Source organism: Dufourea novaeangliae, unplaced genomic scaffold (assembly GCF_001272555.1).
Source record: "Dufourea novaeangliae isolate 0120121106 unplaced genomic scaffold, ASM127255v1 scaffold81, whole genome shotgun sequence".
NCBI lineage: Eukaryota > Metazoa > Arthropoda > Insecta > Hymenoptera > Halictidae > Dufourea > Dufourea novaeangliae.
In genome coordinates this window covers 877,604-905,005 of record NW_015373973.1, presented here as the reverse complement: position 1 = coordinate 905,005, position 27,402 = coordinate 877,604, and the positions used below count along the sequence as shown (strand labels likewise).

The 27,402-nt window shown below is 41.4% G+C and overlaps 2 protein-coding genes across 2 annotated transcripts in view; one reads left to right on the top strand and one right to left on the bottom strand.

The window, feature by feature from the left end:
* Positions 1 to 27,187, bottom strand: part of LOC107186856 (elongation of very long chain fatty acids protein AAEL008004-like) — a 55,576-nt gene extending 28,389 nt beyond the window's left edge. Inside the window, exon 1 of the mRNA XM_015574805.1 lies at positions 27,125 to 27,187. Coding sequence (XP_015430291.1) covers positions 27,125 to 27,149 — 25 coding nt within the window. The 5' untranslated portion in view covers positions 27,150 to 27,187. The remainder of the gene's footprint in view (positions 1 to 27,124) is intronic.
* LOC107186855 (elongation of very long chain fatty acids protein AAEL008004-like) lies at positions 29 to 27,402 on the top strand. Its single transcript, XM_015574803.1, has 5 exons — positions 29 to 51; positions 15,315 to 15,661; positions 20,131 to 20,268; positions 20,855 to 21,097; positions 27,172 to 27,402. Exons 2-5 carry the CDS (start codon positions 15,317 to 15,319, stop codon positions 27,349 to 27,351), a joined length of 906 nt encoding a protein of 301 aa, XP_015430289.1. The 5' UTR covers positions 29 to 51; positions 15,315 to 15,316; the 3' UTR covers positions 27,352 to 27,402.

The following is a 27,402-nucleotide window of genomic DNA, read 5'->3' as shown; positions in this document are numbered from 1 at the left end:
GGCAGGAAGTTTACTTTCGAACGCGACACCGTTTTCGTCGTTAAAAAGGAGGTGAGTCCCCGTTCCAATAAGTCTGGTGATTGTTGATCGGTAATTGTTAGTCGTGTTCGGTGACAAGTTTCGTGAACCTTGATAACTTCTCCGCTGCTATGTCGCGACTTCGAACATGTCTACGGGAACCCTATACCGACACTGGTTTTATTTCGAACGGTTTTGTTTTCCGTACTGCACGCCGTGAAATGGAAGAGCATTATTGAGAGCAGAAAAATGGTGTCGGAGAAAGAGAGACGTGTAAAGTGGGGAAGGAATTCGATAGTGTGCCGTTCCGAAAGCAATCAAGAAACGAGTTGGAAGAAGTAGTTGATGCGTTTAAAGTACCAATGCAACAAACAATCGAATCTCGGGTAACATTAATTGAACTTAAACGACCGATTAATGCTAACTTGTATCTCCACTCGTGCTCCTACGCTGTTTAGTATGAAACCAAAAAAAGATAACAAATCATGAGGTGTCCAATTAAACCTTAAAAAGGACAGACTTGCGTTGTTCATTTAAAGTAAAAATAGAACTCTTAAAATTTCATCGTGTATTGTCAGAAGTACAGTAATAAACCTTTGTTTAGGGTGTACAGAAGTGCTGGCAAAAAAGACTAAACGGATAGAAAATTGTTAATACAGTAATTAATTTTTATTTCGCGTACGAGATAATTTCTATATCGACGCGTTACGCTTTCCATAATACCGGGCCTCGCACTTTCGAGCGTTAGCGAAGCAAAGAAATAAACTTATCCAGCGCAGTCTCCTCGTTCGATTCTTGTCTGACCACTCGGGCGCGTATTCTACTCGCGACGAGGCCTTCTGCCGTGGCGAGTAGAATACACTGCTAATTGATCAGACAACGCAGTCACGGCGTGGAACGCGTGGGTGTAATGCCTCGCAACGATACCTGTTGTTTGTCGAGACGAGTTTCTAATCGTTCCTGTGGCAACGTTTACAAGTTACCTGGATCTTATAACAACACGAGCCACCCAAAGACGTATCCATACAGAATTCCGGGTCTCACCTGTGTGACCGATTTCTCGACTAGGTGTTCTCGTTGAAATTTCACCGCGTCCTAAATTATGCAACACAAAAGTGCAGTTTCCTTATCAGATTCCACCGATCAGAACCGCGAACTACGGTGCATCAGGTCGCAAATTTCGAAACATATGATCCGCTCGCATAAGTAAACATCACGAAGACGACGAAGATTTTTAATCGACCTGTTTGCCTTTTACCCAGACATTGTAGCTCGTATCTAAACGTGGTCGGAACGAGCTCGAACAAACTAGCCAGTTGTGATTCCAGTGACCTTCGAACGATGGAAACATTTTGGTAATCCTGTACGCGATTGAGGTATAATACATCTTCGGTGACCAGAACTAATCCCAACGAAAGTGTTTCGCTTTTCTTTGACGCGAAGTGGCTACTTCGATGCAAGCATCGAACATTTCTCGGGGACGGCGTCTGGACGGTTATCAGTGCGCGTTAAACTTGCGCGTCGAGAAAATGAAAAGTACAATAAACGAGAAACGAGATTTATTTCGCGCTGACTGACGTGCATCGACGCCCGAGAAACAAAAAGGAATGAAAATATGAAATACCGTGTGTTACGCAGTTGGTAGGTGGAAGGACATAAACAGGTCCATAAATCGCGCGACAATATGCACGTTGCGGGGCAGAAACGGCGCGAAAAAATGCCACAGAGATATAAACTGAGAACAAGGATCGGCTCGAGCGTCGTCGTCGCGGTGACATGGTTGCGTCAGAGAGCTTGGGGAAGTCAACGAGCCTCCTCGGATTTGTATTAGGACGACGTGATAGTCCCCTACGAAGGTTAATTTCTACGGTTGAATGACATAATTCTGACGAACGAGATTTATTATGGAAACGAATTGACTCGCGGCCTGCGGTCAACCGATTTGTCGTGTTACGTTCACGTGCATAAAACGGCGATCTTTCGCGGCTTTAAATTTTAAGCGCAATGGAACAGCTTCATCTTTCGTTAATTTATCGTCACATATTACATAACAGTTACAGAAAGAGAATTTGTACATCGACATTCTTGTACGATGATGAAATCTCGCGGAATAATGATGACAATGGAGAGGTTTATTGCACTGACGCTTGAAAAATTGCCAGCTTCACCACAAAACAATAAAATGATAATTGTTTGAAAGCTTCAATCTGAAACGGTAACAACGTCGAGAAAGAATATCACGAAAAATAATGAATAACTACGATTGAAGGCAGTTACAAGAAATTCGCGTATCGAGGGTGACAATAAGAATTTTTGACAAGTTGAAATAAGGAATTTTTCGTCCGGGAATTTATCACGTATAAAGTATACACGCAAATGCAATGGTGTAGATTTAACGCTTAAAATGAATTTTCCTCGTCTAGAGAAGTCAGAGAATATATAAGATGAGACGGTTGTTTTTATTATCTTAGTAGTTAGACCTTTTTCCGCCAGTTGCCGATTGAAAAGCACCCAGGTTAAAAAAGTGTGTCAGGTGTATTCGCCCGGTTCGAAAGAGAATGCTACACGAAGCAACGCGTGACCTATATTAGAATCGATTAACCTACGAAAAACTTGTCGGATCTTATCCGAACACACAGCGCGTTATCATCGCCGCCGGTGATATACTGGCCTATCGAGGATCCACCACGTTTCCTAAAGCATTTGCATTAAGGAGAAATTCGCTTTCGAGCAACGAGTGGCACGTGTATCGGAATGTGACCAGGAAGATGAAACGCCTTAACGATTGTAGAGCACGGCAGCTTTTTTCGCGAAAGGTACGCGAGAAATTTGTACTTTTTCCTCGTTGAATGATCAATTTACCCGAAGCGTTTAGATGTTTCTTCTCCCGATCGGAAGCGTTAACTAGTCCGTTTTACGTGCGAACGGTTTCGTAAAAGTTCGTTTCCTCAGCCAAGAGCCGTTAAACGTGGATTAAGATCGTAGTATTCGAAATAGCTACTTAACTTCATCGATACTGCTTTGAACTTATGTGACTTTATTTTCATCTGTGGTCCACAAAGATAAGAAACTCGCAATCTTCTTCTCCGATTCATCGTTAATAAATAACAGCTCGTTTTTCGTGGATTGCCGCGAAATGAGAACAAAATTTCGCTGTATCAAACGTTATGCAAATTACACCTGGTTTCTCCCTTTCATCGACGTTCTTGGTCCGCTGGGTTCTCGACCCGCGACTATCTATGCTCACCGACCGGAGGAAAACGTATGATAACCAGCGAAAATGTAGACTTTTTTCGATCATCGTGCGCACCTAACTGCACCATGAAACAGATTGCAACGACTGTTAACGAACAGCTACATTTATTTAGGAGAGCAATTCGAGAATGGCAACTACGAGCGATTGCGGCATTGGAATGAAGGTACAAACAACATTTGATTTATCAGAATTTGCTAAAGTTTAATTGCAATCCGTACCGTACGGCGAAATCGGGCATCAGATTTCTGTCGCGCTTGCGAAAAACAAACGTTCACGGATTCCTTTAACGAGCAACGTTCCACTGTTTTCGTGTTAAAATCGTCTAATTAACCTCAACAACATGGAGGTATTTCACTTTTTTTTCGAGTAGATTGTGTAGTCGTCGTATTTGGCAATGTTACATGTACCACTGGGTCAAAATTAATAATCACTACGAGAGTTGAAAGAAGTGAAGATTTCTTTGTTGAACATATAATAATCTTGCACAGTGCTCTTCAACAACAATGATTTTTCAATAAATTATGAGGTGGTCCCAAATGTTCTTTCAAGATTATCGGATAATAAATCTATTATTTTATCTAAAAACATGTAAACACAAACATCGAAACACAACAAAATAAACATTTTGTGATTATTAAGACGCTCGTTGCGGATGACCTCAATATTTTTTAGACTAACGTAAATATCACTATCGAAAATGATATAACAACTCCCCTTAAGTAATGCAATACATTCACCAATATTTTCACCACAAATAACTAATTTTTCTAATTATAAAATGAAAGGATATGTGCATGTAGGTTTGTAACAACCAACATTTTTAATGGTAGGTCCACAGCGATCGAAATTCCTGCCACCTCACAATTAATTATCCGGGACGGTGTCGTGACAATATAAATCAAGAGAGATCCTCCCAAAATGTCCGAACGAATTTTTCGACAGCTTCACACAGAACTGTTACACGTCCCAGAAATCGTTCCCGTCGTTGCCCTTTATGGTCAACCACCTGATTCTATAACCCCCGGGAAGTGTGTCCGGGCACGTGCAACTCGTTCCGTTACGCAACCTCGTGGACGAAACACGTCGTTTCGGGGCAAGGTCGCTGGACCATTTCCAGGCTCGCGTGTCTCGCTCGATCGTGACTGTCCATGGAAGAACATTGCTCGCGACACCGACAGGTTAGACACGAATTTCAATTGTTAGACTAAAGCTGACTTTCTGATCCGTTAGCGGAGATTCGAACACTGAGACAGTAGATGATTGTAGGTCAACATGGAACAATGAGAAGATACAAGATCTGATCAACAAGTTCGGGGACTTTACGTAAAAATCGTTTATTATTAATCTTACCAATAGTTTCATAGGATCACTATGAAAAGGTAATATCCTTCTGTCTTTATACACATTTGAAATAATTTTTTTAGTTCTCGAAAATGACGTAATAAGATACCTCCCGCTGCGAATTTTTTTAGTACCCTTTAAGGTAAGGGAAGATAAAATTTTCTTTAAATTAATAATAAGTAGAAACGTATAACGATATGGGTCTATGGTTACGATGTGAAGACAAAGTAGCAATCGAGCCAATGGATTTCACATTTGAGCGACAGATGCATGCTTTCTTCGGATGTGGCTCACCTTTCTACATCCACTAGCACGATCGCTACTTCGTCTTCGCATCGTAATCATAGACCCGTGTTTTGTCCCCAGTTACGGTTTATTTTAAGAAATTTTCATCGTCTTCACTCAGATTAAGAAATCACAGGAGGAGGTTGCTTACCACGGTGCTTTCAAAAACTGGAGAAAAAGATTTCAAAGGTATTGTAAGGACAAAAGGAAATTACTTTGAAGGTGATCGTATATAATTACTGTTAAAATTAATAATAGGTGATTTATACATAAAGTCCATGAACCTTTCAATCAGACCCTGTATTTAAAAAATTAATAATTTAGGAAAGCTTCCGTCCTAAAAATTTGGAAATAGTGAATCCAATTGTTTAACTTAAAAAAAAGTGACATTCCTCCAAGCAAAACGAAAACTTGCTACTTCCTCATCCGTGGAAGAAGCATTAGTACGTAAATTAATACAATCGAATACATCTCCCGGAACTTGCAGCGTTGTCACGGAATCTGGCCACTCGACGAACAGAATTTCGTGTCGTATCACCTGACGGGAGGTGAACGCTCGAGGAGAAGAAACTTCAAAGAACACGAAACAGATACAAACGACCTCAGCCGAGAAGCGTGCTTTCACACCGAATAAAAAGCTAGGCAATGTTTCACCGAAACCCCAACACGTTGTTGCCTCGTGAATATTCAGGATCGCTGACGGCATATTGTAACGACTCGGAAATTTCCTGTGTCGGTCGTCCAATTAAATGCCCTCGCAAGAAGCTGAAATTATGCACGGGGAAAATGTCTTTACAACGCTTCCGATAATTATCTCTCTCAGGAGTGGACGATAGGATCCCAAGACAATAGGGGATCCACGAAGAGAATTCGTAGAAAAGTATTTCTTCGGAATAGATAGTTTCTTCCGGAGGATGAAATGTGGCCTCGTTAAAGCAGGCGCTTTTTCGACCGTCAGTAATATCCGAGATATCGCAAAAAAATCGGAATATGGAAACTGTTGCGCAGAATTCGCATAGAGTTTCATTGCTGGACAGGTGGGAAAATAGCGCCAATTTTCTGATGTGTGTTATCCATCTATACAACTTCGTAATTGTCTTCTTATAAACGAGATGCAATTATTGCATAGTCATCCTTCAATCTCATTGCGATGTGAATTTAATAAATCCCTTGGCCTCGCGACTTTTTCAACGATTACGTTCGTTGATTACTAGGTGTACCAATAAATAACCCACTATTTATTAATCAAATCAATATTCGATTCTCTAGTACCGACGAATTTCTTACTATTTAAGTCATAATAATTTTATAACATTCTACACTGTTCTTAGTCAGTGAAAAGTCAGAAAGATTTTTATCATTTAAAATATACCGATTCATAGTTAAAAAAAATAGTGACTTACTTATTGGTACACCTAACCTGTACAATGTACAGAAGAAAAACGGATCATGCAAGAGTTTTCCGTATTTCTAGAATGATTTTCAAAATGTTCCGTGAATACTCTGAACACATCGCAAAAAACTGCGATATCCTGTAACGTGCCTGAAGCGAAGTATCAAGTAATCAGTATTAAAAAAAAGTCGCGTTCAAACGAAATTATTGTAAATAAACGATGAAACAGGAATTACATAACGTACTTGGCGACATTCCGCAACCAACCTTTCCGCCGTGTAAACAAACGAACAAGGCTAAGGAGATTCACGCAATGGCGCAACCGTACTCGTCCTTCAATTATCCTTCTTCAGCATACTTAGTAATAAGAGCAAATGATATTACGTCGGACGAAGCGTGGAGAAACACGTCCTCGAAACGACAGACGTTCAAAGGTGTTCCTCTCGGGGAAGTTCAAAGAGGATCCATCCTCTCGACGAACGTTCTCTTTCAAATATCAGATTACGTGTTCATTGAGCAAGATTCGTACAGCAAACAAGAAAAAGGCGCGTGAAACATCTAAACAGAACTTCGAACCAATCAAGTGAATTTATAATATTGTCTCGTTCATTGGATTTATTTCTCCGTTCCACTTTCTTCGGTTAACCCTCACGCACGTGAATTTGCACCACCGACACATTATTTCGTCCGTAACATTCTATCTGGCTAAGCACAACGATTTTAAATTATCATAGTTGAAAAATTATTTCTTACTTTTGCAATTATTACCATGGAATTTCTCTGGAAAATTTACCCTACAAAAATATGCCATGAGTTCCATTTGCTTTTATTCTCTTCAAATTCTTAATCAACAAAACTTCCAAATCCGAATTTGTCTGAAAATTCGTAGGTTCCGTGAACAACATGAATATTTCATCCGGTTCCGGGAACAAAGCAAGGAACGACAAAGAAACGGGTCGAGGAAGAAAATTTCTAAAAGATATTATACGCCAACTCGAAATCGACAATGAATTCGTGGAACAACCGGTCGAACGAACGATCAGCTGTGAATCTCGATAATGAACGATCTAAAAAGAGGTGGCCGACACGACTTTCTTGAAGGTGCGTGGTATGCTTTCTTACATGGTATTCGTAAAAGAATGCGTTTTACACGATGCGACACGGAGAGCCTAGAAAACGTGCTCGCGCGCCAGCTCACCTAGACCTTCCAAGATAATCGAGGACACTGCGAAGCCATTACCGTTCTCCGTCGAATCGAAAACCGTGCGAGATGAAAGTGAGAAGAAGACAACCGGTACCGTTTGCGCATCAACAGGGATCGTCCGGCAGACTTTCGGTTCGCCTTCGACTTGGTCCCGTTAAATTCCTTCCGGTGGGCTCGTTTCTGATTTACAGGAGAAAAGAATCACGTGTCCTCCCGGGCATTTGCTATTCGAAGATATTACCTAATCAACGAAGAAATGAAACCGTCGAATTTGTTCTCTGTCCCGATGTTCGAAAATTGCTGAATTACCTTTTCTGTGAAATGATAGAAACTTAAAACGCGCTATAAAGACTCGTCGGAAATTTCGAAAAGGCACGCGTTCAAATATGGAGAGTATCGTGTCACGTATTCAAAAAGATCGTGAGAAGTATACGAGGGATCAAATTTATCGTCGAGATTGGAAACTGGAGGTACTTTGTAATCCAACTATGTTTGCTTCTAGAGAGAATCACGCAACAAAATAAATGTAATTCATTGTGAAATATATCATAATAATTTCATTGTGAAGTAAAAGAAAATAGGTTTTTTCGAATTCGACATATACTCCTGTCCATGAGAACATGTATCAATAGTAAAGTAAAAGTAGAGGAAAGTAGTCAAATATGGAATACTGACAACCTTTTCGTAGTAGGAAACACATATATTTTAGAACCGTTGTGCATAAATAAGGAGGCGAAAAATAAGAGTCTGACAAACGAAAGATGTCCTTTCGTTTAAGCACAAATATCTCTGTAAGTAAAAGTGGAATGATCGAACGCGTAAGAGTGACTGGTTTTCCATAAACATCCTATCTCGGGCAGTCCCCACGAATACATATATTTTAACGAAAATATGTGTATATTTTACGACGCGATCAGATATTCCCGCCCCGAAGCTACAAGCAACTTGGTAAAAAGATGGTCGAAAGTGTAAAATTTCGAATTCCCGTCGAGAGACGGAAGGAATCGCCACTTTTCACACAGATTGACTAGAAACCAAACCGGATCGAGCGGTTTCGATGAAATCCGAAAGTGAGAAACAAGGAAGCCGCGGGACACCAAAAACTAGGCTGCGATCGGACCGAAAAGAACGTTTTATTGGCCGAGGCAACGATAACTCGGACGGCAGTCCGGTAGAAATTTCACGAAAAACCGTTTACACGCTAATAAATGCGCGGCAGGGCTGAATTTCACGGGCAGTCCACAAAACAGTGAAGTTAAACTCGACGAAAAAACAAGAGAAAGAGAGAGAGAGGGATGGAATTGGAGAACGGAACGCGATGTACGAGCCACGAGACCTCGAAAGAAACGCGCTAATACAGTCGTCGATGGTCATTCGCAACAATCTGTCTAACGTCTGCGCGTAGAAAGCGGCGGATGTCGGTATCCATCTGCTCAGTCACTGTAATTCCCATTTCAATGCACTTTGCGTACGAGGTTTCGATGATTTTGTTATATTCCATCGCAAAGGACAAGAAGAACGAGAAACTTGGGATCTTTTTATAAAGAAACGAATGATTATAGATCATGGGATCGTGAGAAACGATAAGATGTAGTTGGAAAGGAAAGAAGACGACAGAGCGATGCTTCTTTTCTCATGAAATGTTGACGATGCCTTGAGAATATTGAAACAACAATGTTATTTTGGAATGATGTATGAAACGATAACGAACGCTGACACCTGCACTGGCAATAAAATTGAAAAGCCATTAAAATGACGACGCACATGAAAAGACCTGTTCTCGGGGCCAGTTTTCCCTGTCGAACTAACACAATGATGATGCGCCTAAACAGGAACGCGCATCGTTACGCGGAAGGAGAGCTCACTGTGCACAGTTAAGTTTGATTCACAATACCGGTCAAAAGTACAGTCAAATCACGATCAGTCATAACCTAGGATTTTACCAAGATACATTCACATTCAATGATCAGAAACAATCAAGTCTCTAATTGAATTACGTGTGAGCGATATCTATTCAATTCACCAATACATGACACGACGTGATATGACCGTACCGTGACCGCTACTGTGAATCAAGCTTTAACCGTGAACCACGATTCTCCGTCGACCGCGAGAAGTAATCGGAAAGTAAAAAAACAAAAAGGAGAAAAAGAAAAAAAGCGGCGGTTTGGCGGGGAGAGAAACCGGATTCGCGGGGCGAATATGGACCGCCACGGAAGAAAACGGTCCCAGCTACACAGACCGCACCGGCAGCAGCAGCCGATATCCCGTGACTCGGGGCGGAGGAGATCGTGTTTAACCGGACCGTTGACCCACTTACCCACTAAACTCCGAAGAGGCGAGTTTGAGAGACGTCGTGCATCATCCTCGTCAACGGCGTCATCAACGGGTCTCTGTGGTATCATTATTGCCGTACACGCGCGTTCGAATTCTTTCTCCCATTCAGGTGGTTTCGCATGTACGACGGGAGGAGGACCGAGTAGGTCCACCTTTCTCTCTTTTCCACGTTAGTCTTTCTATTCCACGATAGGTACCCACCACCTCGGGAGAGCCGTTACCGCCGCGCTTCGATCCCCCGTACTCTTGTGTTTCACGGTCTCTCGCGCTCCGATCGGAAACTTTCTCTGTAACGAGTACCGTTTGGCGGTCAACGGCGAGACCACCAGAGATAAATCAAATACCGTGCTCCTCTGCGTTCACTATCGGCAATCCGGGAATTCCTGCTCGAATTTTCATTGTTTTTCCAGTGCGTTAATCTCATCGTCATCTTTTTTGGGGTTTCTTCATTTTTTCATCTTTCATTTCTGGTTGTCGTTTCTGTTCTTTTCGTTCCAAAGGGGATATATGTTAGTGAACAATCAACAAAGTTGTATGAACACTATAGATAATATGTATGTTATTTGTGATAGAGTGTATATGATAGTGAGTGCATATAGTGTGTGTTTTATGATAGAGGTTATTGTTGATAGTATGTTGGCCGTCCAAGAAACTTTGACATGCTGTACAGCAGCTGGCGATCGACCGAATGGATCTGTGTCATCGTCCTTGCGAGGTTTCTAATAGCGTTGTAGTTAGTTGAAACGACTGACAAGCTTTTAATTTGAAAATTATGAAAATAGCTGGGTCATTGAGAGTGAGATTGAAATGACGTCGGTTGACTTCCCTTGTAAACACCTTACCCTTTACCTACGAATATATATTCATGAAACTAGCCATCCAAACGCAAAAATATAGGTCGATAAGTGATACTAATGAAAACAGTAAGTAGGCATATAAATAACATATAGCAATGCAATCGCCAATAAGCGATCCCGCATCATAGCACATTTTAAAATTGCTTATCGACGACAACTGTGTTTCACAAAATTTTCGTCTCATCGTCTATTGACGACAGCCGTTCAATTTGAATCACCTAACCCAAATCCTGCGTCTCCAATTACTTAACCTGTAGAAGACGAGAAGCCTATTTTTAGGCTTCAGAGGGGTCATTTATTTTCGTAGTAAAAAGCTATGACAAATATATAAAAATTCTGGTATGAAAATATAAAAATTCGTGAAAAAACCTGCTCGTCCTTTAATGGTTAACTCTTCAGACAGCAGTACAACAACGATCGTATGAACAATCTTGCATGAAAACACTCAACTCTTCCCCCCCCCCCCCCATACAACCGGTACCCATGACACCACTGTCTTTCTCACAGCCTCAAGACGACCTTTTCATGTCTTTTGGCCCCAAATGATCATTGCAGTGTGGCCCATAAGAAATTCAGACATGAGCGACAAGGATTTGGTCGACTCGAGGAACGGCATTCCATTCGAGTACCCCTGAAGCGGTAAAACCGGGGACGAGGAAATCGCGAAAGAGGAAAAGGACGATGCAACGACATTGGGCAACCTTCTCGGAGCAGCTGCGTATGACCGTTACTCCAGTTTTCGCGGCTCGAAACCTGCGATTCTGTTACGCAAAAGCTCATTTGCTCGCGCGCTGGCCTTAGCACACGTTCGATGGACGGGGCTCTCTGAGATCGCGGCTGGTTCTGGTCTAGTTCGAACGAGCTGCTCGGCGTGTCTAACAAGATTCCAGATTGCGCTTTCATGCGCGATGCATTATTTCGCTGGAATCCACTCGACAAACCGGCCCAGCCGGAAAAAACGACAGTGTCGAGGAAGATGGACGATCTAACGCAACCGAAGATCTACAAGATGGTGCAGGACGAGTGGTACAGCCGGATACAATAGTCGAATTCGAAAATATGCTGTATATGCGTGCAACTGAATAGGACTTGGGTACCATGTCTGTTCGTTGCATGCCGTTTCTACTTATTGCATATACAGGGTGTTAATAAAAATGTGGGACACTTTCACAGGATGGATTCTATATACTACATTAAGACGAAAATCAGAAATGTTATTAATTGTTACGAGCAAAATACGCATAAAGTATCAGTGACTGTAATGAAAAACATCGTATATCGCAATTTCAAACAATTTGAGTTTATTCATTAAACTATAGAATATAGGATTTATATAATTATCAGAAAAATCTGCAATGAAAATAAGTTTTATATGTTCAAAAAAACAATGCAATTTAAGCGAAAGCCAATATTCAATTCATACGACGTAAGTTTAAAAAATATGTATAAAGAAAACTATTTCTATTAATCTAGATACACTAGATGATAAAACTCTCATCTTCTGGGCCATTTACCAAAAAGTCCAGAGTTCTGAAATTCCAAATGACTTACGTTTCGTTAGAGGAAAAGAAAGCGCGTTCGGAAAAATCTGTCTGGGCAGGCGAACGAATGGTACCTAATTCGATGGTTGAATATCGATGACAAATTCTAAGAAAAAAGAGAACCGAGTGGAAATATTTGCCTAGTCTCGATCTATTCGCTTGCTATGCGGTTCTCGGACAGCGAAAGCCGAAAGACGACAGTCAAATGTTCATCCTAAATGAAAGTCTGGGACTCTTCGAGATCACTTAAACAGGGTAATCCTGGATCCCAATTACTTCCAGTGTCCCTAATACTGCCATTTTATTTATTTTACTTGATACAAACTTAACATCCGAAGAATTGTGTACAGAACATTTTAATTAAATCAGGACTCTATTAAATTTCATTTAATATAGAACAAACAAACGGCATTCTTCACGAGGAAGAGGTGCGCCTGGAAAGTTTTAATAATAACGGAATAATGCGTCTTGTCCTGTGAGGAAAACTTCAATCTCCAGAAATACTCACGATCGAATATTCATAAAAGTGGGACATATATAAAGCAGGACGTTTGTGCTCGAATTATCACAATTATTCAAATGGACGGGACACTCCGATTACAAAACCCGTGTGAAGCTACTACTGTATTTGACAATTTAAATGTCAGGCCGCGCGCATATCATTAATAACATTACGCGGCGTCTGTCACAAAAGTCTGTGCTAACGGCTGACCGAAACGCATCGTAAACCGGTTATAAGATGCCAGTTAACGGCCGTTCGAGACGAGAAAAGCGTGGAAAAGCATTGGCACGCAATCGTTTAGAAGGATAGATTTTCGCCACGAAACGATTGTTATTCACAAATTGATGCTCACTTTTGTTTCTTAACCATCTAATGGTGTTTGACGAGTATACTCGTCATCGCTTGATTTTAATTACGCACACAGATACACATTTCCAAAAGAAAATTCTACCGTCAAACGGGTTAAATTATTCTCAAGAATTATAACTCGTTATCAGTTTCCCTCGGACCTTCACACGAATAGAGTGCACAGTTAAAGGTCATTTGTTAGTTTCTGTTACAACCTAAACAAGAACTGGATAATGATCTGGAAGAGCGAATTATGGTCACATAGTATAACTGACATAACTATGACCAACGCACGAAGTGTTTGCGAATAGTTGTTAATTGTCTCCACCAGCCTGACCCACTTCGCCACCTAGAACCGGAGCAAACTTTCCGAATATCTATACATATATCTACTCGGTTTTCGAACTCTGGTTAGTAAGAGACTCGAGCTCGATCTACTTTCGTAACACCTGTTTCCAGTTGTAGATTTCGAAGCTAACCAGTAAACGAACAATCGATACAATGGACGAAGGAGATCGATGGATGATCCGGTAAAGCGGAATAGAAAGCGATAGAGTTTACTTAACAATAAATCGTTGCGTATCCTGCTATTCGAATACTTCTGTTGCTCGCTGTACAACAAACTAATCGATGCAAGCGTCTAAAATCCTAGCACGATCGGGAATATAGAGCGTTTCACTCGAACCGGAAACCTCGTTTCGGTGAAAAGCATCGCTTCTCGATGGCTAGAATTGAAAAGAGTCGAAAACGTAACATCTCCAGCACAGAACAACTAGTCATGGCGCATCGTTATCGACAGATGAGCAATCGAAGAATCAGGACTCCGCGACGCATTCGGAGAGAGGGAATCGAACGACAGTAATTATCGGTGATTCTGCAGAAGAGGCGATTGATTCGCTGAATCTCGATCTCTGCTGACTGAGCTAGATCCCTGTATGGCTATAAGGTGATTGGTAAACGTTGTCGGCAAATTTACAAGTATTTTCTCTGCCTCGAGACCAAGTCTCCTGTTTCCAAGTTGTGGCTCACTTCCAATTACTGTGAACTATCAAAAACTATAAGGTCCAGAAATATCAAATATAGATTGATCTGTAATATCCACCGAGTGCACTTGTAGAGTTTCTCGTCCTAAATACGAATCCAGAAGGAAAATTGCTCTATTTGTAAAAACCATGGGTTTTCGTAAAAACGCACGATTATGGGCAAAAACGACATGTTGCGTGAAACAACTGAATAATGTCAGTCGTACGCTCGTAATTTTGTCAAACAACATTCATGAATCAGGCGCTAGCGTCAATGTAGTGGACGGCAATTCACCGTCACGATTCGAGACGCAATGACAATGATAGAAGGTCGCATCCTGTCAGCTCGATAAACGAGCGAAAACGACGACGATGCAACGACGACCCTCGAGGATAACGTCTTCGACGAACTTCCTGACCTCCCGCGTTCCATTTCCATGCGACACGATCGTCGATCAACATCGGTGTTTCTTTGTACCGCACGCGATCCCGCGAACGTGCCTAGAAACACGGATCAGTGCACCTTCCTGACTCGAATTCGACTAGATCGCTTGGACGGTAAATCATGGACGATCATTTCGATGCGCGTAGCTTGTTTCTTTCGTTACGGGATGCATCGTACGTACTTCGTAAGATAAATATCGGCAAATCGATGTTAAATAACTGACAATGTGAGTGACTGACAATGTTGTGAGATCTTAGAGTCTGCCTGACTGGAATCTGATTGAGAATGGAGTAGCATGTTCGAGATTGCTGTTGTTCCAGACTCAATGCACGATAATGCAAGGTTCTGTGTGTGCTAAGAATTCATTTTAATTCAACAAAATCAACCTGTCTACGTTGAGACTTTTGACAGTGACTTTGACTAGAGAGCAATAAATTGTTGGGAGTACGTGCAGAATTTTTTTCAAAAATCACGATGAAAACACGGCAAACGGTGACGGGACACCTTCGAAACGGTAGAAATCTATTACAAAGGGGCTGGAAATTACAGATATACTGTTGTGACTTGGCAATATCAGTACCGAACATCATATTCCTGTATATCGTCGACGATCATCACTTGTCCTTGAAAATTTCGCAAATACCCGGGTTTATGTAATCGAAGCCAGTCGTCGAAATCGTCGGCAGGCGTCAATTATCGAGCCCCCAAATAGGAAATCACTGAGATTTTAACAAAGAAACAAAACGTGTGTACCTCTGTTCGCAGAAATGGCGTCTGCGGCGGCAGAGCTGGTTGTCGAGAGGGAACCGGAACCGTTGATGGAGATGACGGACGTGAACAGGACGTTCATGGGCGTGGGTGCCCAAGGACTGGTCCGTATGGCCCTCGATCAATACACGGAAATACTGACCACGATCTCGGACCCCCGTGTCAGCGACTGGCCCCTGATGGACTCCCCTATCCCGACCTTTCTCATCGTGGTTCTCTACCTGTACGGTGTGACGATATTCGGACCGCGAGTGATGGCGAACAGGAAGCCCTTCAAGCTCAGGGGAGCTTTGGTTGCGTACAACGCGTTCCAGGTGGTCTTCTCGCTGGGAATGATGTACGAGGTAAGCGTCTAAGATTCAAAAGTATCGTGTTTCTAGATATATGGAGTATTCTGTAAGCTTTTCGCAAAACTAGAAATTTCAAGGTTATTTAGGCTTGAGACACTGCGTACGGGGGGGGGGTTGTTTCGCGAGAACAATGGCGGTTATAAAAGGCAGGTGTAATACTCAAGTACAAATACAGGGGTAAGTTGTTTAAATCAATCTCAGTGAATATCTTCAGAACCGTTGGTGATGCTAAAAATGTTTTCGGATAGAAGTTGAATTGTTTCTAGGAAAAAACATTTTGATGCGAGTAGTAGCATACGCGTAAAAAGCATATTACGTCTCAAATTTGTTTTTTTTTTTAGATGGAATTTCTCTTTGGCATAAACAGCTTAATACTTTTTTATAAGGAATGACGAAAGCTGCGCCGACTAATGCATTAAAAAATATATAATCACATATAAAAAGAAAAACAATTTAACCTACAAAAAAAACTACTCACATCAAATTATTTCCCCTTCAAAACCAACTAATTTTTATCCAAAATATTTTTCGGTATTTCCACCGAATTCGCAGATATCTACGAAGTTTGCTTTGAATGACTCACCGTGTATAAATATACTCGTCATTAAGAACGCACGTCTGTCGTCTATGAGAAAAAAATCAACTGTTATCCTACCTATCGAGAAGAGAGGTAACTATTTCTGCTAGAAAGTAGTTTTTCTCCTCACAACGACATATCTAGATCGCCATTTCGAAGTAACGGGATAGCGATTCCGATGAGTTACGAGATTCTCAACAAAAACAGTCGAGAGAAGTTTCACGGATCAATCGTGTCTACGGAGACCGTAAAGACGGACGGGAGCCGTCAACCGATTTACTTGTTCCAAGGTCCAAGGAACATTTCGAAATTCCACGGACTTTCTCTAAATCACCTAGATTACGTAGTTTGGTACTCGCAAGGATGTACTCGCGAGCCGTAGAGGACAGGAGGTGTCTTACGTTCGTTAAAGATCGATGCACCGGCGGGAGTTCAGGGTTCCCAGACCTCTCTCTATCCCCCCGGTGGATCGTAAACGCAAGTGGGTCGCTAGACAAAAATGTCAGACAACGACGCAGAGAAGTGTTCCCCGCGAGGAAGCAGCGCAACTGAAATACGCCGGTTTATTTTAGTATTAATTCGAACCTTGCGTCCAAAGTGCAATAGTGAAAGCCCGTTAAACCGTGTGATTCAAACGTTAAGGTGACGTTGATCGTGATCTTTGAAGTCAGGTGCACTTTGTTCGAGGGGTCGTAATTTACACGACCTACCGATTTCTTGTTTTTATAGGGTTTTACTGAAAACGTGAATAATACAATGAATACAGGGGACTTTGTGTAGGAAAATATGTCACATTTAATCGTGCACCTAAATTACCGTTAACTTCTAATAAATATATTAAACTTGATGGAATGTGTCAGATATCGATACATATAATTGTTGTTAATACATAACTGAAAACCACTCGTCTCAGAGATGAATTTGAATTTTTCTTTTACTATCACAATCAAGCGAAGAATTTTGGAAGCTTTAAAAATTCGAGTACCTTCAACTGACAGTAAGTGGCACATTATTTCCAAAACGGTACGGAAAAATATCATTTAATTGCATATTAAAAATATTACAAAGTAGTCGTTGTGGGATTAGTCGAATGGTCCGTAGTTAAGGGTTAAACAAGTATAATTTGGGGCAGTTCAAGTTTAAGTTCACGGACATATACTGTTCGAGTATATCAGTAAGTAGAAATCAACAAATTTCTCGAAGCAATTAATCATTAAACGGACACATCCGTTCCGAATAGTCGTTAGTTCAACCAGCAATACCGCAGACTTAATGGTAGCGCCGCGTTTGCGTCCAACAAAACCACGAAGTACGACAGGTTGTTCAACAACTCCGCGCGCTTCACAGACACCGCTCAGAGAGTCGTAACAGATAAATCGTTACATCTCTAGCGTCTGCTGGAGGCTCGAAAATAATTACAAGACTTAAAAAGTGTTCCATCTGGATCACTTTCAACCCGAGAAGACACGACTATGACATGGACATCTACTCGAAGTTTCTAAATACGTATTTAATGACCCATGATAAATCTGTTAGAAACGAAAATTGCATTATCCAAAACAATATAAATACTCTTCAAAAACAAAAACTCAATCTTCGTCTCTAGAGTGTTGAACTCAGGTGACGATCGACTCGCTAATTTCACCGTTCATTCCACGATTCTTTTGATATACTGCTTAATTAACGAATTCGTATCTCGAAGTTCGAGTGCTAAATCGAGAAATCAAAGCAACGTCCTCAATCATACACGCCGAAGGAATGAGAAACCGATGGACCGAGGTACACGGTGAACGACCGATATTTTTTTCTCATATGTTTCCAAGGACACGCTAAATCATCCGTTGTTTGGACCAGTCACCTTGAACCAGTATACATTTGGGTTCCCGAGAGGACTTTGCTCACTTTCGACCGGACTCGAGGGAAACCATTTGTGAAACGCATTTGTCTGAATTACACGGCCGGCTCGCGCAATTCCCGTGACTAATGACTGGACAAGTGGCGATGATCATTCTCTGATAACGTTGACAACATTAGACTGTCTTACAGGTTACCGGGTTGGCATCCATTTTCGACGACTTAACGAGGAGTTAATCGTCCGCTGCGAAACAACACTTTTCACTCAATTAACCCTTTGCACTCGGAATTTCCTAATTCCCAATAAATTTAGATATATTTTTAGATACACCTAATAGAATAATAGATATTGGTATTGCGGGAGAACCGTTCCACAACAATGTTCCTGTGAGAAATTACAAATATTTGGCGTTATAATTTGACAAGGGTCGACCGGTTGGTGTGTCATTGGCCGAGTTGATAAACAATCGATCGGTACATACAGCGTGTGCACGTTGTGAAAAAGAAAGATTGTTTAATAAATTCCTTCCGAGAAAATGCAAGCAGCACGATGTCGCGATTGCGACACCCTTACAGCGAATTAAAAGCGCGGCGTTTGCCACGCGAGCCGCTCGTAACGAAACCGATTCGAAATTTCGAGATGGGGACATCAAAGCAGTTGTTTGTTTACAATTGCGAATCGAGGTCGTTTGGGATAGAGGGTGAGAAAACCGTAACGTTGTTGCGGAAAGAGAAAAGGGAGAAAGAAAATCGCGCGAATGGACGAAACTCGCGGCGAGGCTTTCGAAGGCGGGTTGCTTAATCGATTTGTACACTCGCGGTTCGTTAAAGGCGAAGCATCCTGTTTTCGACTTTCCACGAACACGCTCGTTCGCAATTCGACCGTCTAGAGAGTGACGTGTGCTCGTTTGGATACTGAATTGAAGAAGAACGAATGCGGTTGCAAACTCGCGTCGCACCTACTAACCTTTCAACTGATTTATACAGGGGTTGTCCTCAAAATCGTGATACAACCGATCGTGTGGTGATTTTATAAGGAGAAATAAGTCGAAACAGAAGAATACATTTTTTTCGTTTGAGGCTTAGTTTTGGAGAAAATCGAATTTAGAAATTAATCTGAAATGCGTGTATTCGTATGGTAGTAAGTGGAAACGGAATGCAATGACCAGACGCGCTGGCCAACTCAATTATGCGCGTATCCATCAGAAATTCAAATTCGATTATCTCGAAAACAAAACCTTAAATGAAAAAATGTTATTATTTTTTTCGACTTATTTTTGCAAGTTTTTGCATGAACCCGACCGGTCTTATCACGATTTTGGGAACACCCTATAGAGAAACATTTTGTAAAGAGGTTTCAATCTTTCATTATCAGTAACTCGTGAAAGAATCAAGCTTTCATGTCCACTATCTCGAGGGATCGTTGATACATTCAGGCCACCAAACCAGGTAGAACGTAGAGCAACATTGTATACATATACATATACATATACATGCTCGAACATCATCTTAGAAAGTTGCGTCTTGGATTATCTTCTCACGATGAGATAATAAGAAGTAAAACATTAGAAAATATCTTGCAAAAAAACTCCAGAATCTGGATCTCTGGTGGATGCAATTTCTTAGACAAGTGCCGTTTCAGAACCTTTCACTTTGAGTTCGTCTGCAACTTAGTTCCTGTGCATTGTTGAAAAGTATTCCCCTTCTTTTCGCGGTAGAAATGGTACGAAAAGAATATAACTATTAATTTATATTGTACGAGTATATGTATATCCGTGACGTAGTAATGTCTACGAGAACTCGAAAGCAGTACCTACTGATTATATCGATCGAAATATTGGCCCCTACTCAACGTCACCTATTGGACCGTACGAATTCTTATACACACAACTATCTAATCCAGAGATCATAGATCACTTACACTTAACGATGACCTCAGATCTGAAATTATTAATTTCCTACGATAGAAACTATAAAGCTTTTACACGAGACAATGAGTAATATACCTTGACCGTAAACTCCTTCTCCACAGCACCTGATGTCCGGCTGGCTCTTGGATTACAGCTACAAGTGTCAACCGGTGGACTATTCCCACAACCCGTCCGCGTTGCGAATGGCGAACCTCTGTTGGTGGTACTTCATCAGCAAGTTCACGGAATTCGCTGACACGGTAGGTACAACTCCCTCTCTGCAAATGCATCGAAATTACGAAAACGGAAAGGATCGGCAGTAACATTTGTTCCATTCAAATTTCGTGTTCCGATATGCCGAGTTTCATTTGATTTCCATGCCAGACGTACGAAAACGATCAATGAAGCGGAAACCCGTGATTTCGGAACAGTTTTGCACCGGGAAACTGGTCCTTCGCGGACCAACAGTCACTTTTACTTTTCCTGTGCAACGCCGTGATTGTCTTGCGACTGTCCTCTTATTGATTATCGAACATAACGAATAAAATAACATAGATTGTCGTGTCTCTTATTGTGAAAACAGGATGATTAAAAGAAAAGGGTCTAAGACTTTAGGGGCTTACAGTACTCGCCGAGAGAAGGAAAAAATGTCTAATCAATGGGGGGTAGGTTCTGATATCAATCCTCTCGGTGTAAAATTAATTTTTATATTTAGGAACGTATTCACCCCCTTTTCATTGTCACCCTGTATATTAGTGCATATAATGAAGCGCTTAAACGTTTTTACCCGAAAGTATAGTTTCTCTTTGGAAAATATCATGACTGACGTCCCCTACGAAATTTCAGATATTCTTCATTCTGCGTAAGAAGGACAGCCAAGTAACCTTCTTGCACCTGTACCACCACTCTCTGACACCCTTGGAGACGTGGATCTGCGTGAAATTCATCGCCGGTGGCCACGGCACCCTGGGCAATCTTATAAACAATGCCGTACACGTGATAATGTACATGTATTACATGGTGTCCGCGATGGGACCCGAGTATCAAAAATATTTGTGGTGGAAGAAGCATCTAACCACCGTGCAGCTGGTAGGTTGATTAATTCCTGGAGATACGGAGTATGTCTCATGATATATTTGTCTTCTACAGCTATGTTGTATCCTTTAAGACCGACGTATTGTTCCTCTCATCTTATATGTTTACAACGCAATCCGCTATTGATGATAGAATCGACAAATAGATGATTTTTCTCGAGGAAATAAGTTTAAAATCAAATTTGTGATGAAAATTTGTTAAGTACACCTGCTATTGAATAGAGGTCGGTTGTTCATTATTTTCCGTTTCCATTTATCACGTAATAGATCAATTTTCGACTTATTTTCTCATGAACAATTACTACTCCCTATCGATCGTGTCGCCATTAACGAACCACCCTGTATAAAGCAGAATCAAGAATCATTGAACGGTGTAAAACTTTTGAAACTGTTTTAAGTACCAAGTAAATTACGTAATCGTATAGATTCTGCTTTTATCCGCAGTCCACTCGTTCGAACAAGAAATTGCCTATAAACGAAAAACGAACCGTTCGCTGAACAGAAAAAGCAACACCTTTCGTCGACACAGTTCAATCGACCATCGCGCAATGATCTCGATATTTCTCGATCTTTGTTACCACACCTAGTTCGCATCTTTTCATCTTGCAAAACATTTATAGTGGAACTAACGAATCATGCAACCAGTCGTAATCTATTGCACGTGGTGCAACTAGTGCACGTAATCTAAACCGAATATTCCCCTTGAGTGAATGTTCACTCAAGAGGAATGTACTGTTGTTCGAAATTAAATGATGCACATTATTGGAGAAAGAGTAACCAACAGATATACATTCGAATTTGAAATCCACGTAAACTTGATAAAGGCCTAGAATATATAATATACTCTTGAACGAAATTCTCCTCTTCGTTTCAAGGCAGAGATGCCCCTGAAGGTTGACGCACCTCCGTACATTCTTGCAACGTGTGAAAACAAGATTCTAGAATCAATACTTGTACACTTTTCGCTTTACAATAAACAAAACTCATACGAATGAAATTTTACTGGACTTAAAAAGAAGTTACTGTCTGCGCTTCTATTATCAAAACGATACGTACAAACTTCTAATGATTTTTGTCGTATGGATACGTAATAAGATTCGTATATACCACGGTTTGTAATAATAAGATTTCTACCTGACCAGTAAAGGATTAAAGCAAGAGTAAACGCCAGTAAAGTTACAGGAAAGTAGATCTTATTAAATCGTGCAATTTCTTCATCCGCCAACATTCTAGACACTTGTGTGGAAATACAAAACCATGCGAAAAAAAAATGTTGCAATAAAGGTGCAAGGATCTGTATAAGTTGAAAAATTTGTGGTACCGCGTCAAATCTCGACTACTTAGGTCCTGTACAGCGAGGGTGGGGGAAAAGAATGTCGTGGTCCGCCACGCGGATACATTTTAATCATCGAAACCAGATCTGGACAGGCGCAGCTCCGACATGTGCGTACACGTGACCACGGCGAAAGATCGCGCAATAAGCGGCCACCGAGCACCGAATAGTTTTCGAAGCGCGATTCGCGATACCTTCTTCTTGCACAATGCCCCGGGAGTGTAGACCCGGGGCCGGATAATATTCTGCATCGATGAAAGTGAACGGACACTACACGGCGGCTACAGAACCGACCGTCAACTAACTCTTGCGGGGTGCATCGGCGTGAGTGCGTCCGATGCGGAACGCTCGACGGATTCATGGCATAAGTTTTGGCCGGATAAGCCCCAGGCGAACGCGACATTGCCGCAATCAACGGCTGCCTATCGATTGTACGAAGAGAACTGGCGCCCGAGATATTTAATAGATCACGTAGGAATCGTCTATAGCAAAACAAACGATCGCTAGAGCGCGTCATTGTGTGCAAATTGCTCACCTGGCGATTCGCAATGTTTATTAGATGTACCAATAAGTAATCCACCATTGTTCGAATGTATTAGAAGTACAGTCGGTTCGGAATACATTTCTGATGTTCGGTTTGGTCGGAATTCGGGTGAATGATGGGACGAAATAACAAATAATGAGAATATAGCATAGGGTGTTGGATTGTTTCAAAGGAAATAGAAAGCACCACGAAAAATAGTGGATTACTTACTGGTGTACCTAGTACATTAGATAGAGAGAGGCTGGTTTCCTTCTGTACGATATTAACACCTTGAGGAGTCGCCCAGTGGTCCAGAATGGAAATTTAAGAGCTCGTACACTTATTATTCAAGTAGAAGTAGGAGGTAGTATTTATCACATTTAGGGAGTCTCTTTGATGACATCATCATCGTATTGAATTTGTTACGAAGATAGATAATCTGGAAAGTCTGGATAAGCCTTCAATGGCGCCGATCCACATTTCTAAATACACAGAGCGCTGTGCAAAAGTTGTAGACCACTTGTCGTAGAAAGTATATTTTAAACCGTATCGTTATTTCAAAATATTCGGTGTCAACTTGACTTTGTTAGTGCACCCGTCCCTCGATTTACGCGGAGTATTCGTTCCATTTAGTTTTTTTCTAAATAAATATTTTTATAACTTGTACTGCCTTTTCTCTTGAGAATTTTTTTTCGTAAAGGCAGACACCATTTAGACGGTTTTTATCCGCATAAACAAGAACCACGTGTAGCAACACTCCGCGTAAATCAAGGGCCGGGTGTACTTTGTACGAATAATCCCGAGTACGTATCCCGTAGCTATATTTGGTGGTCTGAGACTTTTGTAAATACTGTATCGTATGTAATACACAGTAGAAATTAATCAAATACTGCAGAAATTTTTGAAGGCCCTGTGATCTTTAAAAATACACGAGACTAACATGCCAACGTAAATTCAAGAGTTCAAAGAACAGTCGTGTAAGCACCGATCGACCGAGCCTATTACAGCAACGCCACCGTTTGAAATCTTCGAATTACTCTTGAACAAGACTTTCAACGGAATCGGGACCTCTACACGGCCAAACTAAGCGAGAACTTACAACAGACAGGCTATTAAGTGCTCATTATTTCCCATCGAGCCCATTGCGGTCAAAGGAACGCCAAGCCCGTTCAGACGATCGTAAAACCACGCGATGGCCGACACCCCGAGGAAAAAGACTCGATTTTCCACGAGGATCTAGGATCGTGGTCAACGCGAACGCAAGGACGCGTAGGAAGGATAGATATCCGTCGGCGAACAGGCCACATGTACCTACTCCCACGGATTCTTAAAAGTAAAACGTTAGGCAATTGCAGGCTGACTTGCTTTGCCCGGACACGGCCGACTATGTTAGCGGTGGCGCAATAATTTGGCATTCCGATATGCCGTATAGCTTAGTGCCACCACCAGCGCAATCGCCATCGCCGTCGATGCTGAAGTACCACGAACCGGCTGCATGCCTATGAAACCTCACCTATATGCTAGGCCACCTCATTTTATCCCGCGAGACCATCGCCAATGGATCTATCAAAGAACAGGTGACGTTGTTTGCGTCGTCACTTCGATCTCTCGCTCGAGAATTTTCCAGCAAGCCTAGAACATAGTGTTTTGAACTGTATCGACGATGTCTTGAAACTGAAATGTGCTTGAAAATCTTTGATATTTTCCATTTAGAATAACGGTGCTCTGGTATGAGTAATACCTGTAAGTTTATGTCCAGAATATCACACGGGCATAGACAGTCAACATAGATGTCAAAGACAACGCTGAAAGACTATAATTAATCTTGGATATGGTCCTATAAAAATCGGTACTACAGTTCAACAATCTCTATACTATATTAAAAATATATATTCTATGTGATGTCAAAAAAGTTCTCTGGGCTAAATTTTAGAAGCTCACTGGAAAGATACCAAAGATGGTATAAAAGGGATACCAATCGTAGTAAATAGCCAAAGAAGAATTGGGACAAATATCCGAGCGTTACTGTAACTTCGAAAGACTGGAGTTATTTATGAGTTTCAAGAATTTCCATAAATTTCAAAACATTCAATCGCTATACGCTTGCAACATACACCGGGATATCCCGATTCCTGAAGACATCTTGAAGCCGCTTGAATCCCGTCGGTGCACCGTCCTTTCGTGGAGATAGTATTCGCTTCTCCCTGTGTTGCATTCATCACGAAATGTCCTCCGTGTCTCCTGCAAGAAGATGTTCCGCAACCGTCCGTGGAACATACTGCGCGACATTACCTTTCGAACGCAAACGAACAACTCCGCGAGTGCTTGATTAGGCTATGGGCGAAGTGGTTGAAAGCGAAATGTTCTTTTCAGGCAAAGTATTTCGGCTCTAAGAATGTGAACGTAAAGGCCGAGTTTTGCGAAACCTTTTCGAGGGTCGTTTGAACAATTTTTCAACAGCGATTAAAAAGGGTAAATTTAAGTGATACTTGAATGACTTGTTGATGAACTTTTAGCGTGTTCGGATAATATTAACTTCTTATCTACGGAATCGTTTGGTCATAGATGTGATTTAATGCGATAGAATGGACGGATATATAGTTAAATACATAAGTGAATAAGAATATAGAAAGCTTCAAGCGAGTTTAGATGAGAAGAATATTGGTAATTGCAGTTGCACGAAGAAGCAATGGCACATGTATCTTCGCCGAGGATATGTCGAAACGTGCATATATTATAGAATCTTGGTTTCACGGTGGTACAGATTTACGAGTACATACCAGTCAATTTTACCAAAGTTCCTGTCATTTCAGGCGAACAGCATAACAACCACATAAACGTGAAAACCACGCCAGACACAAGAACAAGAAAGAATAATCAATTCTGTCCTACAGGAAATCGTTCAAATTTCCGTAACACTGTCACTACAAACTTACTATACACTGATTAATGGAGAAAAAAGTGGTCACATGAAGCCAATTTGAAAAGTAAAAACATTCGAAGAGAAATCGTACATATCGGACAGGCGGCTAGAAATTATTGTCAGTAATGAAAACAGAGTTTCAAAATGATTCGAAACTTTCGAAACAGTGGTTTTCGGATTAATCGTTGTTTTTGTTTTCAACACACGGCGAAACCAGTAAAGTAGTCGTTGCATGAAACTAATAAAGACAACGAACTGGACATGGTCGAATAGTCGAATTACACACGTGTGGACGCCTTTTACTCAGGGCGGGCATTAGGCCTTTTGGCTGCTTTGTTCTGTCAGTGGCCAATTTATTTCGAACGCGATGAAATTACACGTCTCTCGTCTGCGCAATAGAAATTTCACTTTCCGGGGTTTAATCGATCGAAAGATAGGGTTGCGCCAGATTCGCCAGCGGGATCTAACCGGTCACAAAGTATTCAAAGCGTTCTGCATTATCCTTGCGTCATTACAGCGATCGCGTATAATCCATAGTCCGTTAATTCGTCGGTCCCGTGTACCGTGCGCCGTGTGTGTATCTTCGTGACACGATTTCGGGTTGCAACACTTTGCACCTCTAATGCAGCTAGATGGCCACGTGACCGCGCGTGGTTACCAAACTATGTTCGTTTAATTACGATGGAAACGCAGAACGTTTCAACGCGCCATCTTTGTGACCATAAATCTCTCGCTCTCACTCTCTCGGTATTTGATATCAAACATTCGTTAAGAAAAACTGTGACCGGGCAATCGGTTGAAGTGGTTCTACTATTAAGTTTCGTTAACCCTCTGAGTAGCACATTTTAGAAAGTTGGGCTATTTTAAAACATAGTTTAAAAATTTACGAACACCTCTTACATCCACTGTAGGCGGTGAACAGAGTTCACCAGAACGGTTGCTTAAACGTTATATTATATCTATTAGATTTTAAGCCAGCTTGTTCCGCTATCGATTTTCCTGTCATGTCCGCTTTCTGTACGTTAACACTCACTGCACTCCACTAACCACACGTACACCCTCATTTACATTTCTAAGGAAACCCTTCAAATGACAGGTCTGAAGGGTCGTTATGATATTACAACGACCTCGATATTATCCTACAGATGAACCAACATCAAACTATCGGTGATTCGTATAGTCCGAGTACTCGAACGAGGATAAACCTGTTTAAAAATTGATACAATTTCAAAGTTCGACTTACCTTGCGGATAATACTCGTGACTCATACGATTCTTATAACCTTTGTAGGTGCAGTTCTTTCTGGTGTTCGTGCACAGCGCCCAGGCCTTGGTGTTCGACTGTGGTTACCCGAAGCTGATAGCAGCGCTTCTTCTGCTTCATTCGACGATCTTCTTCGTCTTGTTCTCCGACTTCTACCAGCAGGCGTACAGAAAAGCCCGAACGAAGAAGACGCTGAAGGACGAATAAACGGGGGAACCTTTAAACGCGCACATTACCGAATTCGTCTCCGATAAATCC

Excerpts from the sequence above, each read along its gene's own strand:
- LOC107186855 (XM_015574803.1), top strand. The coding sequence starts at position 15,317 with ATGGCGTCTGCGGCGGCAGAGCTGGTTGTCGAGAGGGAACCGGAACCG. Across the intron at positions 15,662-20,130 it reads CGCTGGGAATGATGTACGAG|CACCTGATGTCCGGCTGGCT; the intron begins GTAAGCGTCTAA and ends CCTTCTCCACAG. Across the intron at positions 20,269-20,854 it reads TCACGGAATTCGCTGACACG|ATATTCTTCATTCTGCGTAA; the intron begins GTAGGTACAACT and ends ACGAAATTTCAG.